The 18,138-nt window shown below is 40.1% G+C and overlaps 1 protein-coding gene across 2 annotated transcripts in view; it reads left to right on the top strand.

Annotated features, from left to right (window-relative positions):
* Positions 1–18,138, top strand: part of LOC309436310 (aromatic-L-amino-acid decarboxylase-like) — a 57,463-nt gene that overhangs the window by 35,215 nt on the left and 4,110 nt on the right. The window contains exons 11-14 of one of the 2 annotated variants that reach the window (XM_082045413.1): positions 634–653; positions 1,378–1,476; positions 8,244–8,345; positions 12,246–15,262. In XM_082045413.1, the coding sequence (XP_081901539.1) occupies positions 634–653; positions 1,378–1,476; positions 8,244–8,345; positions 12,246–12,470 (446 nt within the window). In that variant the 3' untranslated portion in view covers positions 12,471–15,262. Of the gene's footprint in view, positions 1–633; positions 654–1,377; positions 1,477–8,243; positions 8,369–12,245; positions 15,263–18,138 lie in introns of those variants that run through there. The other variant, XM_082045414.1, reaches the window with a different exon arrangement.

The following is an 18,138-nucleotide window of genomic DNA, read 5'->3' on the forward strand; positions in this document are numbered from 1 at the left end:
CTCCATGGACCGCTTTGTGGCTTGGTCAATCTGTGTTTCTAGGAGGTTTTAAGTGCATAAAATGAAAAAAAGCCATAAAAAAATGCAGAATGCTGTTCTCCAAACAGGAAGAGGTCAATCCTGAATCAAATTTTCAAGTCACTTATTAAGCATGCTTAAGAATTAGCAACAAATATGTGGATGAGTATAAAAGGTAGTTAAAAGCAGAGAATAAATGATGAAGTGAGTGTGGGGATTCGGCATACTGTTTCAAGCAAACAGAATACTTGCAATTTAATCCACTATTTCTTTTTCTTACAAGAGAAAAATAAACACAATATTTAGTCCACTGTCTCCACAGTATCTGAAGTATAATAGAAAGGAAAAATTGTGTATCTTCTTCTAAAAACCATTTAACTTGTTACTGGTATATTCTACCCAACTAAGGAATGAAGCTCACTACAAGCACCTCCATTTATTGTGCTGCCAGGTATCCTATCAGGTGTTTAGTGCTCCTGTTGATAATGATAATATTGCAGTTGGTAGCAAACATAAAGGACAACAAAGATACAGCTTTTTAAATAGCATTAGAATGATTGTAGGTTTTGGCTGTTGTGATGAAACAATGTGAACATTTTTCTCTTTAACTTCCAGGCCTTGTAACAGATTATCGGGTAAGTACAGCATCAATGTAATAATTAATACTATTAATTGTATACACTGATATTTCTGGGACTTTCATTTTCTATTACTATTATAGACCTCAAAACTTGATGTTTCTTTCCAGGAAGGATGCAGCTTGCTAAATTTGTAGCATTCCACCAGCTGAAACTGTAAACTCTATATTTTTGAAAAAAATTGTTTAAAAGCAGTAATCATCTTGCATGTGTAAAGTCTCAAGATTTAGGAAGTAGAACTAAATGTCCTAAAGATTTTTTTCCGTAACAGAGTGAAAATTACATTTTTTAAAATGCACTTGTGTTTTAACCTTTGACCAATAGAAGAATCACTGTTGTTTTGAAATGGAAAATGGGCCAGTCATTGTAGATGTGAGCACCACAACTGTAAGCAAGCCCATGTAAATGAGCTTCTAAGATACTTATTTTTCCAAAGCCTTCAAGGAGAATTCAGGATGCACAAAGAAAATTTGATTTGCCTTGTGACCCTACCATTGTGACACCAATATCCTTTTCTAATTTTCATTTGAAAAATTTAAATATGAAGCAGTCGCACCAGGGCATTAACCAGAAACAGACACTTCTCCTACCAACTGACCCACCTTCAGCAATTGCCTGTAGGAAGTGGCAATGTGGAGTGCCTCAAATCATTGTAGAATGTACAATTTCTGCAGCATCACTACAGAGGTGACTTCTAATGTGGGTTCTCCTTGCCTTGCAGCACTGGCAAATCCCCCTGGGCAGGCGGTTCCGCTCCCTGAAGCTCTGGTTTGTGCTGAGGATGTACGGGGTCAGGGGACTGCAGGAGCACATCCGCAAGGTGACTGCGATTTGCTTTCTTGGGTAACCTGCAGTGGGAGGCTAAGGGAAAATGAGCTTGCTACCTGTCTTCTCTTCATGACTCCTGCACACAACAGAAAGCACAGACAACACTTTTGGACAGCTGGGTACAACAGGACTGCTCTTTGCTTGCCTCACATACTATCAGAGTTTCATATCATGCCAGGATTGAAACTGTCATTGGTTTTTCTCTTTAGAGAAGACAAGTCTAAGAATTTGGAATTTCTACAATGTGGGACCATAGTTCCCTCAGAAGTTAAGGCAGAGCACTTTAATGGTTTTATTGGGGAAAAACATGTTTATTCATGACTTCTTCATTTTACTATGTGCTTGCATTGACAACATGCTTAGGTTATGATTATGCTCATTGGACTGTAGTTATGATACAGTAACTTACTGGGCATGTCTGTCTCTACTGTTTCTTTGTTTCTGTTTAAAATCCACCTTTTTTTTTTTAAAAAAAAAAAGGATGTATACAAAGTAGAGTTTGTTAACATTATTATGATTAAGTACTAAGTTTATGCTTGAGGTAAAAAGAAGGGGGTTTTTAATCAGTAAAAAACACACTTGGCACCAGTCTAAGTTATACATATACTTGCTCTGTAGCAGGAAAGTCAAATTCAAGCATATCTTTCACCTTTATGAAGTTTAAGGAATCTTCTAGTGAGGGGAGATCCATGACTTGACTCTAGATATTTACAAAAATACCCATTAGCTAAGAGTTGGTCTAGTATACCGAACTCTCTGCAGACACACGTTCCTTTCTGTTGTGGTACTAAACAGATTAATTCCTAAGAAAGGCTTTTTCCACTGTAAGGTCACTGCATGAGTAAGTTTCTTCTGATTTGAAAAGGTTCTGGGATGGAGGGTACCCTCTTCGCTTCTTGTTTTTATCACAATATAACAATCAACTGACTGCACAGATCTCTGAATTGGACTTTTATCCTTAGTGAGGCTCTCAGGAATATATATTTTGACAACAGTGGCAAACCCGATGTTCTGTCGTCCTTGTGGCAAACTGATGCTTAGCTTTCTGATGAACTATTGACACAAGATTCGTTATCACTGTACTAGGCCACCATGACAGTTTCTACTGGGTTTCTCTCTCACATCAGATTTCTGGAGACTACAATTATTTAAATATGATGCCAAGTTTTTAAGTAGGGCTAAATCTCTAACTTGGAAAAGTGAGGGTTGGAAACCTGGAATTAATTACATGGTATTTTATCAGGCTGATTTGTACAGGTCAGTATTTACATTCAACAGGTTCCCTCTTTCCCTGTCTCCCAGACATTTCCATGACTGTCCAGCCAAAAACTGCTTGCTGTGCTATAATCAGAGCTGATGACCATTTTTTATACTTTCTGTGATAACACAGTTCAGGAAGGCCTAGAAAATCAACCTCTTCTTAAACATACTGACTCCAAAGTAAAATTTCAATATCTTCCCTTATATTTAAATTAATTCAGGCAGCTAGACTTCCAAGGATTTGTTGAATTGAGTGTGTATTTTTAATATTTCATTAGGGACTACAGTGTTCCCTGGTGTATGGAAAAAATAAGTTATGACCTTATGTTTACAACTTTGAAAAGATAAGAGGGGTAATTAAGTGCAGAATTTGTGTCCCTGTATACTGTTGTCAAACTGGAACTATTAAGTTAGTTTCTTCTCACACCTTTCCCCAGATGAGTGATGACAAAATCCAGTGGGTTCTAAAGCAGCTTTCAAAAAAAAGTCAATTCTATCTCCAGCGGTTCTCTGTTGAACTTACCTTTAGATAAACATTTGCATTTCATTTGCTGCCTTCTCTACCAGTATTTAAGATATATGTTGCAAGTTTGTAGACATGTTGGCAAAGTTCTATCAGCAGTGCAAAATAACATTTTTTAAATGTGTTTCATAACTTGTTCGTTTCTTCTCAGGAATTATCTTTGATTCCAGTTATATTGTGATGACTTTTCTTTCAGTAGTACAGTAATGAAGTATGTAAACCAGCCTGACACTGGTTTATATTTTCAAGTCTACAGACAAGTTTCAGAACAAAAAGTAACTTGGAGCTTCACTTGTTAACTTCACTTTAACACTGCTTGTCCCAGTGCTTGGCTTTGAAATTTGCTTTCTTTTAAACACATCGTAGCATCTTGCAATAACAGCTTTTATATTCCCATTGCTGGCAAAGGTGGTCCTTGAAGAGAAGAGCTCGTACTTCTAGCTGCATTTAAGTGAAGTCCTGTAGTTGCCAGAATTATTTCTGAAGCTGCTTTTATTACAGTGGGTCATAGAGCGGGCACAGGTGGAATAAGAAGAGATATAGAACAGCAGCAGCAGGTACTGCATCCTTCAAGTGGAGAGCAGGTGGCTGGAGCTGGGGGCAGGGGAAGAACTGCTCTGTGTTGTGTCATTAAGAAGTTGCCCCAGGGAAGGGCCAGGGGCACAGAATCAGGCAGAAGAGCAGAGGTTTGAAACAGCTCCTTGGGCTGGAACCTGGGGAAGGGGATGACTGGTTTGGGATGTAGGCAGCTGTATACCACATAGTTTCCATATGTCAACACACCTGTGTGTAGGACATGTCGTTCCTGTTTGTGCTATACCATAGCAGCTAAGGCATGCCTATTCAGATGCTGGGCTGGGCCTTATTGGGATATTTGGGACCCAGAGTTTCAATTCCTTTCTGAGTTTATGCAAATCCCAATACAGATGCTGTGCTCACCTACGGGGGGAAAAAAAACCCCAACCAAACAAAAAACAAAAAACCAAACCAAAACCCAAGCAACAACAATAAAACTGTGGTAAAGGGGGAAGACAGTCATCTCTGAAGGATGTGGGGAGCGAAAAATACAGATTTTGGAGATAAATCCCAAAGTCACAGAGATGTACCAAGTGGTCAAAACCAACAAGAACAGCAGTCTTCCAGATTCGAAACACTCAGAGTCAGTATAAATGTGACATCCAAATGGTTTATTTGTAAATGGTCAGTTTGCACACTGCTTAAGTGTGTATCACTCCTTTGTCAGTTTATGTCCCCTCCAAGAGCTCAGAAATAATCTGAGAAATTTAGCAGTTAATGTTTTTGCATATAATCCCTACAAGTATTCAGGTAAATCCCCCACAGGACTAGCAGAATTCAGTGTACCGCATCCTTCTTTCTTCACTGAGGATAATGAATTCCATTAAATATTAACAGCAGAGACTGAGAAACTGGAAATGTACAGAACAGCAATGCCAGAGAAAGTGTTTCAACTGGGGAGTGGAACATTCCAAGTGACTCTTGAGAAGACAGCGTTTTTCTTCAGAGTGTAGTGGGATGTGAGCTAAGGCAGGCAGAAAGGTGAAATCTATAGGAGAAAGTGTATGAAGTGATTGAGGCTAGGCAGGTATGCTTATTTGTATATACACATTAATGTATCCTGATGCTCCAGAGAAGCTCCCTTTAATCAAAACCTATTCTAGTTCTTTAAGGCTTTGCCCAAAAATCAAAATTCAGTTTAAACATGTCAATGCAGGACTATTTCTATTTCTATTTCTTCTATTTCTATTTCTATTTCTATTTCTATTTCTATTTCTATTTCTATTTCTATTTCTATTTCTATTTCTATTTCTATTTCTATTTCTATTTCTATTTCTATTTCTATTTCTATTTCTATATTTCTATTTCTATTTCTATTCACACACATACACAAATACAGATTTGTTAAATTGGGACCACATCTTAATGCCTTACAAGTTTTCTGTTGCCATCAATAATTATGTGAGACATTTCCTTTAATCCCAAACATTCAAATGAATTAGATCCCTTTCTTTTTTCCCTTCTCACTGCAGAAGAGCAACGGTTCATTATGTGAGATAGATAGTGACACCCAAAAATTCCTTACAAGCTTCTTTTCTTCAATGTGCTAAATTTCACTATGAGAAGCATTGATATTCTGTTACTACATACTAAGACTTTTCAGGTCGCTAATGCAGTCCATGGGATTCCACTTTGAAAACCCATGTGATAAAGGAATTGTCCAAATGATCTTGCTGGAAAGACTATGTGAGTTGGTTTGTGTACATGCACTTTTTGTTGAGTTATGTAACGGTGTTAAGCAAAACAACTTTTAAAGCTTAAATAAAATTTGACCATCAACTTTAACTTAAAGGAGCTAGAGACACAGCATAACACCAACGTCAAAATCAAAAGCATTCGGAGGCTTAAAATATCCATAGGTCAAACTCAGTATGTGCACATTCAGCAGAAAACTGAGAACAACCTGTCAGTTTTTACCTCTTGCTCTTTCCTGTCCTCAGTTTCAGTGCCTATGGTTTTCCAAACAGCACATTATTTTCACAGTTTACCTGCATGTCTTGAAAAAATGAAGCACTAAAGCCACATATGTTTTCCTGTGAGTTATTGCCACGCTGATGTCCAGAGTGTGGGCACAGCTCTTGGACTCACAGAGGCAGGTGTGATGCCTAAAAGCCCTTTGGTGTTACGGAGTTTGAACTTCCAGACTTAATAAAGTTAACTTTATTGGGTTTAATTATGTTTGGTTGCAACAGCTTTTGTAAGAGCAACTCAGGATAATAACTTTGGATAACTGAGTTAAGCAAAGCTCTACAGGTGAAACTTTAGCTAATCTCCACTTTCTCTCCTTCCAGTTCTGTAAACTCTAAAACACCTGGTGCCCCCCTGTGGCTCTACAAATTATTGCTACTTCTTAAGACTCGCTGTGGTTAAAAGTATACTTGCATCCAGGCATGAATGCAAAATACTTCCACAATTTTGATTAGTCTTTTACTAAATATTCTCTATTTTTCCTTGCTTTTATTTTTTTCAAATTTCTGAAAAATCCTTTAGTGCAAAAAGTGACGCATAAATAGAGAGGTATAAATACCATGTAGAGCATCGGTCTAGAGTTTTCTTGTACAAACTACTCACAGTAAGCCAAATCTTAGATTTTTGTTTTATTTAGTTCTTACATGGGTAAATTTTGATTAATTAGTTAGCAATTACATTCAGATGAACAGTTGTGAACTTCTCATTTCGCTGAACACAATATTTTAATGGTTTTGGTTTCCAAGACCTAGTACATGCAGTGTGAAAAGTTGTAGAGCTGTGTAAAAGACATCAGTTTGGTTAAGGTTATAGAACATGAAGGAGGAGACAGTAAAAGATTGTTACAACACGTGCACATTTTACATATGTTTTCCATGTGCACACAAGTATCTGTATGGATACACATACTTCTGGTCAATTTTCATACCTGTACACTGTTTATATCAGCAGAACATTCAAATGCCTTGGAAAAGATTAGGCATTTTATTGGTCTCATCAGAGATGTAAGGAGCTTCCATTTGGATTTTAGAGGGAGATGATTAAACGGATGTAACAAACAGCAGAGATGAAGTGATAACAACAGTAAGATTGGCTGGTTTCATGAGACACCACTATGTCCAACATGAAGGTTTTGAATCAATGTTTTGATTCAATATAAACAATGTTTTTTTATATTCTAAGAAACAAATGAACATCAAAATGTGGGGTTTTGTTTTGTTTTGTTTTCCTTTTTTCTTTTTTTCCCTTTTTCTTCTTTTCAGTAATTTCTGTTTTACCTTCTTGCCCTTTTGGAAAAAGTTCCTGTGAGATGAAACATTACATATCTAACCCTGACACAATTTTTGTTTGAAGTCTGTCCTCGAACTTGCAAAAAGGCAAAGTGCAAAGCAGGGAAAAAAGCATGGAGCTAGTTGTTTATTTTTATAAAATTTTTTGCAATCATTGATACATAAAACTTAAGGAACTTTTAAACACCATTTTAGATGTCGCTGATCATTTTTGGCTATTGCATTAAGGCAAACTGTAATTCTAATAGCTGGTTGTTGCTGTCTTCTTTTGGGGGGGAGGGGGGTTAGTGAGCACTAATCTGATGATAGCCAGTGAGAGAGGCACTGGATAAGGTGCTGCAGGTATCTGATGAGGATAGGTGTTCTTTTTTTCCAGGTGTTATTGAATTCATTTTCTGTGATTATGCAAGCATCACTGACTGATGTTAAGACATCCCTGCTGGTTGTTATGTCTCTTGGCATTTTTCCTGTTTGTTTGATTTTGGAGAGCACTGGTTTCCTATGCTTCAAAATAATTGTTCTGGCTTGGTGCCCAATGTTATTCCCCAGTAACTTTTAAACAGGTTGGCTGAGGTTCACTATCCACTTTCCTGAGTATACTGTCACCACTTTTCAATGGAACCTGACCGCCCAGGTCAGAGGACTGAGCACATTCCATCCTTCTTCACATTTACTCTCCTATTTAATGAACTCTTATAGAGAGTGTATCTTTCCAGCTTATTTTGCACTGTATTTCTGATCATTTTCTCTCTATCTGTGCATCTCCCCCTTTACCCACAAGAAGTTTTGGACCCTTCAGCAATTCTCAACCAAAATGGAGAATGGCAGAAAGCCTAAAGAAGAAATATTACAATTATTTACTATTAATCTGGTATCATGACAGTTACGAAACTGTGCTGACACATTTAATTACAAAACAAACTAGTATGGCCTAAGGCAGACTGAGTGGCTAATACAGTAATGGGTCAATTTGGTCTCTGAAAGTCATAAATGGGATGTAAGTGAACAAAACCAGATGGCAACATGTGAAAATTACCACATAGCAGAAGAAGGAACTGAGAAAAAATATTAGAGATGGAAAGCATAACTTTTCTCTTGATAAATCAAATTAATACAACACGGATATTATCTTTCCCTTCTCAGCACATCAGGCTGTCACATCAGTTTGAAGATTTAGTCCTTCAGGATGAAAGATTTGAGATCTGTGCTGAGGTTGTCTTGGGACTAGTCTGTTTTCGGCTAAAGGTAAGGCAGCTGAGACCTCCTATGTCTTCTGTCATGTTTTATAGCAACAGAATAACCTGCAATAGAACATACTCTTTGTAGCTAATACACTTAATTATTTTTTAAGGAAAGTAGTGGGAGTTCATGTAAATTAAAGCAGATTAAGGAAAGAAGCTTAAGACAATTTTGTTAAAACTTAATCATATGCTTAAGAGAAATTAAAGCGTATTAGGGTGTGCAAATTTACAGTCAGGACAAACAAATGGTCTTAGTCTACACAGTCATACACAATTACTGTTATATGTCTCATGGACTTTGATGAAGATGATTATTTTAGTATATTTTCTTAGACATTTATATATGATGTGTGGATGTGTGTGTGTGTTTCTTGTCAACCTAATTTTCCATGTGTGTATATTTAATACAAAATTATATATCTATTTATACATATCATTGCTATTATGGATGAAGACTAGAATAGTAAACTTTTTAAAAGTTTTCTTTCAAGAATACATTTTCATTTATAAAATCCTACAGTCAGACTGGACAAATTGGAGCACAATCTGAGTAAGAACAGGTTGCACAGGAGGTCACATTTCCAGCTGCCCTTGGCCCTGGTCTCCTTTTATTTGCTGAACATGATCCTTCAGCCCCGCTTTGCCTTTCATTCCCCAAAATCTCTGTAAGTGCCAAACTCCTTGACGTAGAGACATCACCCAACAGGAACTAGAGAACCCGCTCTGCACTCAGGGCGTAAGAGCTACAGGAGCTGGGAGGGTTCACCTGTTGCATCAGACATTACAAGGGGATCAATGTGTTGTTTTGGGTAAAGAACTCATTTAACAGAAGAGCCTCTGTGAAGGGCTGGATTGTGACACTGAATCTGAACACCAAGCAATAATAATAATAATAATAATAATAATAATAATAATAATAATAATAATAATAATAATAACAGCACTGGTTCACATGATACCTAAATCAGCTTATAGCTCTTCTGAAGGCTCACAAGTGCATCTTGGCTCCTTCTGGGTAGTGTGGTACCACTGCTTCTCACAAATTCTTTTCAGTCATGCAGTTGTCCCAGTTATCTGGCTGAAAACTTAATGAATCTTTAGCAATAAGGTAATGGTGAATTTCTCTGCAAGAGGAAAATAGATTTGCTTGAATTTATGTTGTTTAAAATGAAAGGAAAAAAAATGGTCTGGTGCTAGGGGATCAGACTGATTACAGAATGTGGAGATTTTCCTGTAAGTGGGAACATGAATGGAATTTCTTCCCTAACAAGAACTTTCTAAAGATCTTGAGGAATAGGTTCTCTGACTTTTATTACTCAAAACAAAATATTAGTTGTAGCCTGCCCTCTCACATGGAACAAGCAAACATCAGTTTTGCAGATCCAGAGACAGCTGTTAGTCAGTGCTCTACATTTACTTTAAAGGAACAGCCTTGGTGAAATAGAGCATAGCAACACAGGAATTGTCACTCTTGATCAGACCAGTGGTTCATCTATGTCTCTTCTCCTGTCCCTGGTGATCCAGAGGAAGAAATGAGGTCTACAGGGAAATACAATTTCACAATAGGAGATAAATATTGGACACCTGGCTAAGAAACTTTTGAACAAGTTGTAGAATAAAGAGGTGATTCTGCTGAAAACCAATGTTGAACAGCAATGTTTTCATCATTTGTCTTCCCTGTCCAAAAAAAAAAACAAACCCAACAAAACTAAGAAGCTTTTAAATAAAGAACAATTTATAGTTATTTTTTCAGCTTTATTTGTTTTTTAAATCATTATTTCAAAAATCTTCCTGTGATTTCTGTAACTCATATTAAAATGGATCTTAGAAGTAGGATACTTGTAACTTCTTTGTAGTCGCAGAGGACTGAGAGACAGTGGACTTGAACTGTTATGCTGCACAGCTGTAAAAGTATGAAATATTTTTCCTTCCCTAGTTCTTGAGAAATCCTTTTTTACTTTTATGCTTACCAGTAACTTCTAAATTTTTGCCTTTCTCACTGTTGAGCATATGGACTAATAATAATGACTTTCATATTGTAACTATTTCATCAAATGTATCATGCCAGAGGGTTATTTTGTGGCCTCCTTGTCATGTCTGCAGATGAATACAAATCAAGCTAGTCATTTCTCCAGGGGGTGAGAATACCGTCTTGCTGGAGCTGACAAACTCAATCAGAGCTGGCTGCTGCTTCTCAGAGCTCTGGGAGAGGATTAGTCACTTCTAACTTCAATTTGATGTGACACCCAAGTGTCACAGCAGCCCCTACATGCAGCTGTGAGAGTAGAACAGACGAGAGATACATAAATCTTTCTCATCCCTCCCGTTCCTCCAAGCCAAAGTCATTAACATCATATAACCCCTTATATTGCCTGAAAGATAGTGCTGTGCATTTCATATTAAAGGCAAGGATCCTAATTTGAATGATGGATTGCCTTTGATAAGAAAGCATATCAGATATGTATATCATTGTCACCAGACTGACCCATAATGGCTGGGGACTTGCAAAACACCCCAGTTGGCTCTTCTCTTGGGAGCGTTCAAGTTGCACAAATGCCTCCTAGAAAACGAAGGCTAAGCCATGGGTTTCAGGCTCTCATCCAAAATCCCTGACAACTTGTGCTAAGTCAGAATGGTTTTGACTGGGGTTCAGCTCTAATTCTAATATGATCCAAAAAAGCATGATAATAACACAGACATTCTCAGTGGCAATAGAATACTCTGTCTTCCTGATGCTTTGTTGTTATATGGAAAAGGCTAAGCAGGCAAGTCTAAACTGCACATGTTTCTGATATCGATGTTTTCAAAAAGCCCTGTGCTGCTGCAGTAGCACAGTAAACTGCTGATGGACAGTTTTGTCCATTTGCAACTGTTTTACTACAGACAGTGTTCTATAAGGGATCCCTTCTTTCCTTGTTTTATTCAAAGCAATTTACTTCTGGTTTTGTAAATCTGATGACATCCTTCGTTTGAATCTCAAATGGACTCAAACTAGGAAAACCATCAATTCAACATAAGCTGCACCTGCAAAAGACACAGTACTCCTCCCTGCAGTCCTGTTTCTTTTGAGGGTTGATACTAAATGCTTACAGCTGCTCCAAGGGAAATCCTCACATTCGCTATTTGAGCACAGGGAGAATGAAGGACACAAGAAGGAGATAAAATTCAATACTGCATGAGTGTAAGGTCCCTCTGACCTTCTGTGAGATATTTAACATTTATATCTTTGTTTCCTGGAATGCAGAAGGCTCTTTACTTCCAGAGGGAGGGTCAGTGTATCGCGTTTCTAAAACACCCTGAAAAACTCACTCTGTAGGATTCTGCGGTGAACATTTCCTATAGAATGTGAGGTGAATAGTTTTTTAGGGTTTCTACTGGTAGTATCAAGCTTACTCGTATGAGGGATATATTACCTTTATTATTTCTTTACTAAGGGTAAGATTTCCATCTTCATATTCAAAAGACCCTCTCACAGCAGTCATGCTTAAGTGAAGACTGGAGGATTTGTCGTACAAATCTTGGTATAGTTCTTTGCAAACTTTCCTCCCATGTTAGTTTTATTTAATATAAGAAAAGTTTTATGAAATGGATGCAATCATGAATGCTTTTACATTAAGCTACATAGCTCACGTCCTTAAGTCACAAAAAAGCAGTTGGCTATCACAAATGCCCCAGTGTGAACACTGCTTCAAAATGCCACTTAACCCAGGAATCTCTTTGTGGCTGAAAAATTTTCTCTTGCCCAGTCATCTTTTCATAATCCTTTGATGGCAAAGCACTGGGAGATGTGAAAGTGGCTGCATGATATTAGTGGTACTTGGGCTTGGTTGCTTGGTGTGATTTATATATTCGAAACTTGCTTCTGGAATTTATCACCATATCCATTGAATTACAATAATTTCAGGGCTCAAATGAACTAAATAAGGAGCTTCTTAAAAGCATAAATGAGGCCAAGAAGATTCATCTGGTCCCGTGCCACCTGCGAGAGAAGTTTGTGCTACGTTTTGCTATTTGTTCCCGCGCCGTGGAATCCACCCATGTCAAGTTTGCCTGGCAGCACATCTCACAGCTGGCAACTGATCTTCTGAAAGCATGGGAGCAAAAACACCTCCAGCAGCACCAGCAGTGAAGTAGCAGTGGGGAGGAGGAAATCAACTGGCTTTCTCTGTGTTACCAAGCTTTATTTTAGGGGCAGGTGGGAAAGTGAAATTATGTAGGAAAAAAATACAAAACCTGTTCTTATATAGCCCGGCTGCAGTTGCAAACCCCTTGCCAGCAAGTTGTGTTGTAGCCTTACTCATTCCTTCTCTGTGCTGCACACTCTTTCTCTTGCGTGTTTCCAGGATGCACATATTCATGGGGGCTCGAGCTGTCTTCTTACCACTTTGTAATCAAGAGCATTTATTGAACCAGGCAATGGAAATGGAAGGGTTGGTGCTCCCTCCACTAACCTGTAGCACAGCCACTCCTCTCTTCACAGATGAAACTGTCAAGTTTTGTCAAATCTCAGCAAATAGTTGGTTTTCACTCTGATCGTTCCTAATGAGGCCTCTTAAAAGCTCCTTCTTAAGAGTTTTGTCAAATCCGTGTGCTACCTGGTATTCCATATTTTAGTCAAGTTATCATAAGCTCTGATTACTTGGAAAAAGCTTGTAAGCTATGTTCTGTGAAACAGAGTTGTGTCTTCTTTTTGGGGCTACCATCCTGCTTACTTCATTGTGTAATAAATCTTTTACAAAAGATGCTAAGAAATAAGGTTGAAAAAATACTACGTTGTTTCTCAAATTAGCTAACAAACAAGATAACAAATTACAATAAAACCAGATATTAAGAGAACACCCAAATATGCTGTGGTGGCCCCATCAGTGGTTTTCTTCCATTAACAGTGAAGCATGGTATATGAAAACATTGGAAAACAATCAACCTTCAGAAGAAGTCAAAATATATGTACGTGACACAAACCATTGATATGTCATCCTGTCAAAGGTGGGTGTAGTAAAGAGGTGAAAAGAAAGTCAGGAACAGTGTTTGACTTTAATAAGTACTTCTGCCATTTTGGAAGCATAATTTCCAAACAGTTATTTCTCTGTAAAGAAGAACAAAATAATTAGGTACTCCAAGAAAAAATAATCCGTAGGAACCATTTCTACATTTGCATTTATTTTCCTTTTACCCTTTTAGGGGTCATATTAACTTCTACAGCATCTTGAACAACTTGCACAATTATTCAACTTTCTTCCTCCCTCTCTTGCAAGTATACTACCTACCTATAATTGGAAAGTTGCATGTAGACCATGAAACATGGACCCAAATGGTGGATTTGGCACAAAGTCTGCTCCTACCCACTGTCTCTCCAGAAGGGATTAAAGCAGCTGACTATGGACCATGTGCATTTTTCTGGTGATTCCTAATCACCTGACTTCTGCAGTGCAAACTGGGGAAGGATTAGTATTAGTGTGTGTTCAATTGGTATGTAAGAGATGTGCACAAACTCAGACACTTCTGAAAAACAGACCAAGCTCTGCATTTCCAGGAGGTCAGGCTATGTGACTAGCATAGATGGTGGCATTCCACCCTCTGTAAGGCTAGCCAGGGGCTATGTTATCCACCCAGATGGAAAAGCTGATTACTGTTGCTTTAAGGAATTGATCTTGCAGGTAACAGATGAGGCAAGGGATGACAAATTAATATGGCAAAACAAGTAGAACCATGGAAAGTCCTCAGGTGGAAGGGACCCACAAGGATCATTGAGTCCAACTCCTATATATATATAAAAATCCATTTTTTTATATATATATGTATATAAAATACATACATATATATATAGAAATATAATAATACAATCTGAAGTTCACTGTTCTAGTTTTTATGAAATTCTGGATGATTTTAATATGTAATTAGTGAAGGCCACCTTAGTATTTCGTCTCTCATACTCTCTTCTCCCCACGTGATCATTCATTCATAGAGTAGTAATGTTAGGTCATCTGAAAATAAAATCTGGGCTATGTAATGAACTCAAGAACAAAAGTGTTGAAAATAGTATTTTTGAAAGAAGAGTGCAACTGCGGTTTCTGTTCTGTAGCTTTGCAACGTGTCTGTAAGTGAGAATTACTGTATTTATGAATAGTTAATATGTGAACCTGGATTTATTGTGCCTTGTGTGTAAAAGCCAATACAGTTTGTGCTGATTAATACTGTTTGATGTTAAAAATAATTACAAAAAGTGAGAATTGTACTTTAGTAGAATATCCACATTTCAAGGCAGACAATGCAGATATTAGAGATGGAGGGAGAAAAGCAACTTTTCAGGAACCATACATATTTTTTTTTAAAGTGGCAGAGTGCTAGTACAATACTTACATTCATAATAATAATGACAGATTATTAATATATTTTATTACTAATGGTGAAATATTGAAAATATATGGATTTATGAAAGTATTGCTAATATATTATAGTCTGAACTGCATCATAATTATTTAACAGCTAATTTTTCTTGCCTTTACATAAAGATTCTGCTCATGGTTGTTGTTTCTTGTTATTGTCTCCCATAAGGATACCACATTTGATGAGTAGTACTCACAATACAGTTGTCTTACAACAGCAGTCTAAACCTTGAGGCATGCATAAACTTGAACTGCTGAAATACAGGAGCAAATTAGATAAGTCTGAGAAGTCTGAAGACCAGAATGGTAGGGGCAGATTTAATAACAATGACAACAACAACAACAACAACAACAACAATATCTACATAGCATATTTTTAGGGTGTATGCACTAGATGGAAAAATAATCAGACTTTAGTGCCTTTTTATTATAATCTGTGAGCTGTCAAGTTCCTTTAAAATCTGTATCCAAAGACTCTTAAACAGACATGTGGGTTTTAATTGGCAGCCTAAATAAATGGAAACAAAACTATGAATATTGTCGGTCTTTGCTACTAATTAAGCTTTTCCCATTTTATTCATGCAGATGCACTGTAAGGGGTCCAACTTCGCCACTTGGGTCACATCAGTGCTATACTTTTCAACTTCAGTGATTTTTTTCTCAATTTGTTCTTCCAACACATTACTTTGCAAATGAGAGTGTTTGTGGGAAGATTCCTCCTCAGCAACACAAGTCTGAAAAATGCCTGGCCATACCAGGGGTCAATGCTCACCCTTGAGTAAAGTTCTGCGCAGTCCTGCAGCTGGATCTACCACTGGAACCGGCTGCCCAGCTCCAGCTTTGGTTTGCAGCTCAGGTGCCCTCGGGCAGGACAAGGCAGGGTCCCGTTTTGTCAGCCCTGCCCGGTTGCAGCCGGTGTCCCCGAGGGGACCTCGAGCTGCAGGCACCTTCACTCCCTGCCCCTGTCCCACCCCAGGGAAATCAGGCGAGCATGGCTCGGTGGAAACTTGCAGCAGCAGTGCTACAAGCTATAAATATTTGCCCAGTTGGGTCTTAGATGACACCTTGCATAGCAGCACAGACAGTTTAATATGCTGTCTGCACTAATGGTATAACAAGCTTGACATCTAACAAAAACCTGACAGTGACTGTAAGAAATGTTTCTCATAAAAAATCAAAAGTTCGCCCACACAGAAATGACTATGTTAATACCAGAGGTGTAACTGCAGTGTAGTGTGCTAATTTGCATCTAGGTTGGTGCGCTAATTTGAACGTGTGTTAGTGTGATCCAGCCAGGGATTCCACGACCAGATTTAGCTCATAGGAGACATCCCCCTGGGCCACCATCTTTTTCCCTGTGAGGCATCATTTCACTCATCTCGTCCCTCTGCCAGAGAGTCCAGCTGCTGCTGCTGAGACCTTGAGCAGAGCTGTTCTCCCGAGAAGGCCCGCTGAGCAGCTGTTGTTCCCAAGGATGTTGGCCAGCATCAGCTTTTTGTCTTGCCGTGGTGGCTGTGGTACAGTACAGCAGCTTCTCCGAAGCGCGTTCAGGCCTGACAGGCTGCGAGAACCCTTCCGGGCAAGCAACGGCGTGCCGGAAAATCGGCTCACGCTCTCGGCCCAGGAGGCAAGGGCCCGGGGCCGCCAGCGGGGGCGCCGGGACAGGGAACCTGGGTCGGAGTTGGCCGGCCTCGGTCGCCCCTCAAGCACCGCGCCGGATCCAGCCCGCCTCTCAAGGCACGGATCCCGCGTCTATTGGAGGGCGTGAGCCTCAGGCGCAGCCAATAGGGAGCAGGAAGGCCCGCGTGCGGGCCTCGCCCACCTGTGCGCCCTCCCTCCTTCCCGAGCGGATGACGTCAGCTCATAGAACTCGCCCCGCTTCCGCTCGGCCCCCTCTCCCGATCCCTGATTGGCTGCGCCTCCCAGAGCGCTGTTTTCCGATTGGAGAGCGGGACGGGGGTGGGGCTTGGGGTAGAGCGGGCGCGGGATCCGCAGAGGCGGCCGGCAGCACTGCCCGTGCCCGGTGGGTGTGCGCGCGCGCGGCGGGTGGGCATGAGAAGCGGAGGGGGCAGTTGTGCGGCCGCGCTGCGGGGCCCCCCTCTGCCCCTTCCCGCGCGGGTGCCTCGCGCCCCCTGCCTGCCTCCCCACCGCCCTTCCCTCGCCTCCGCTGCAGGCGCCGAGCGGCGCGCGCCGGGCCCCGGCCGTTGGAGACGGTTGGCGGCCGTTGCGCTCCCTCCCCCTCAGGCACGAGAGCCCTCGCTGCGCTCCCTCGGCCGACCCCCCACGGGCGGCCCGCCCAGCCCCAGCCGATTCCGCGGTGGGGGTGTCCCTTCGCCCCGGTGCGGAGGGGCCAAGGCCGCTGGGGAGCCCTCAAGGCTGTAGTCTCGGCTTCCCCTCCCCCGGTGTGGTGGCGGGGTTGAGGCGCTCGGAGCTGTGCTGGTGAGGGCTCTTGAGCTGACGGGCCGTGCTTGGGCTTCCTGCCGGCCGCACGGTGCCGGCCTGTGCATGCTGCGCGGCGGCGGGAAGGGCTGAGCCGTGCCCGGACAGCTGGCCAGCGGCCCTGCTGTTCTTGCCTACCGGCAGGCTGGCAATCTCCACATTTTTAATGAGTATATATATTTATGTGTGAATGTAATGATATCCCGCGTGTGGCTTGTCAGGTAGTTACTTACCCCTTGTTTTTCTGACGCTGAACTTACATGCCAGAAATCCGGTATTGTTGATGTGTTGATAACCCCCTGACTTTAGACACTTATATGAAAACATGGTGCCTGCAACACCTAGCAACAGTTTTGGCTGTTGCTGAAGGACTGACGGTCACATAGGCATATGACTGTCTCTTGGGGAAAATAGACTAGGAGGACAACTAATACAAATTAGAATAGGAAGGGAATGTGATATTGGAAGATACTTAAGAAGAAAAATCGAACTGAAATTTTAAACTAGCTACTTCTGTTCACTTATGACCTTCTCTCAGTGCTGTGAAGATCATTGCTTCATCTTCAGGAAGTGCTGGTGAACTTGAGATTTTTACATTCTGAATGATGTAAATCTATAGAAATATTTAATGGGAGCAAATTCCTGCTACTAATCTTTTCCTGAACATTGCTTTTACATTTCATAAGATGGTTTTGATTCAACAGTTACAAAAAAGTTATGTGCGCAGTGTGATATTTATTTAGTAAGTTGTTTAGTTGTTGTTTAGAGAAAAGACTGCGACCCTTCATCTTCTGTCCACGTGTCACTCAAGTAGCTGGAATATGGTGGGAATTTGCACCTTATTCAGTAAATGCAAGTTAAACTCAAGGTGCAAATATTGACAATAATTTTTCAGATGGAGTCTTATTTTTGTGTTTTGTTTTTTCTTTTTAATTGACTTCCCAGGTAATGGCACTGAATTTGCATATAGAA

Source organism: Streptopelia decaocto, assembly GCF_964273445.1.
Source record: "Streptopelia decaocto genome assembly, chromosome: 2".
In the NCBI taxonomy this organism is placed as follows: domain Eukaryota; kingdom Metazoa; phylum Chordata; class Aves; order Columbiformes; family Columbidae; genus Streptopelia; species Streptopelia decaocto.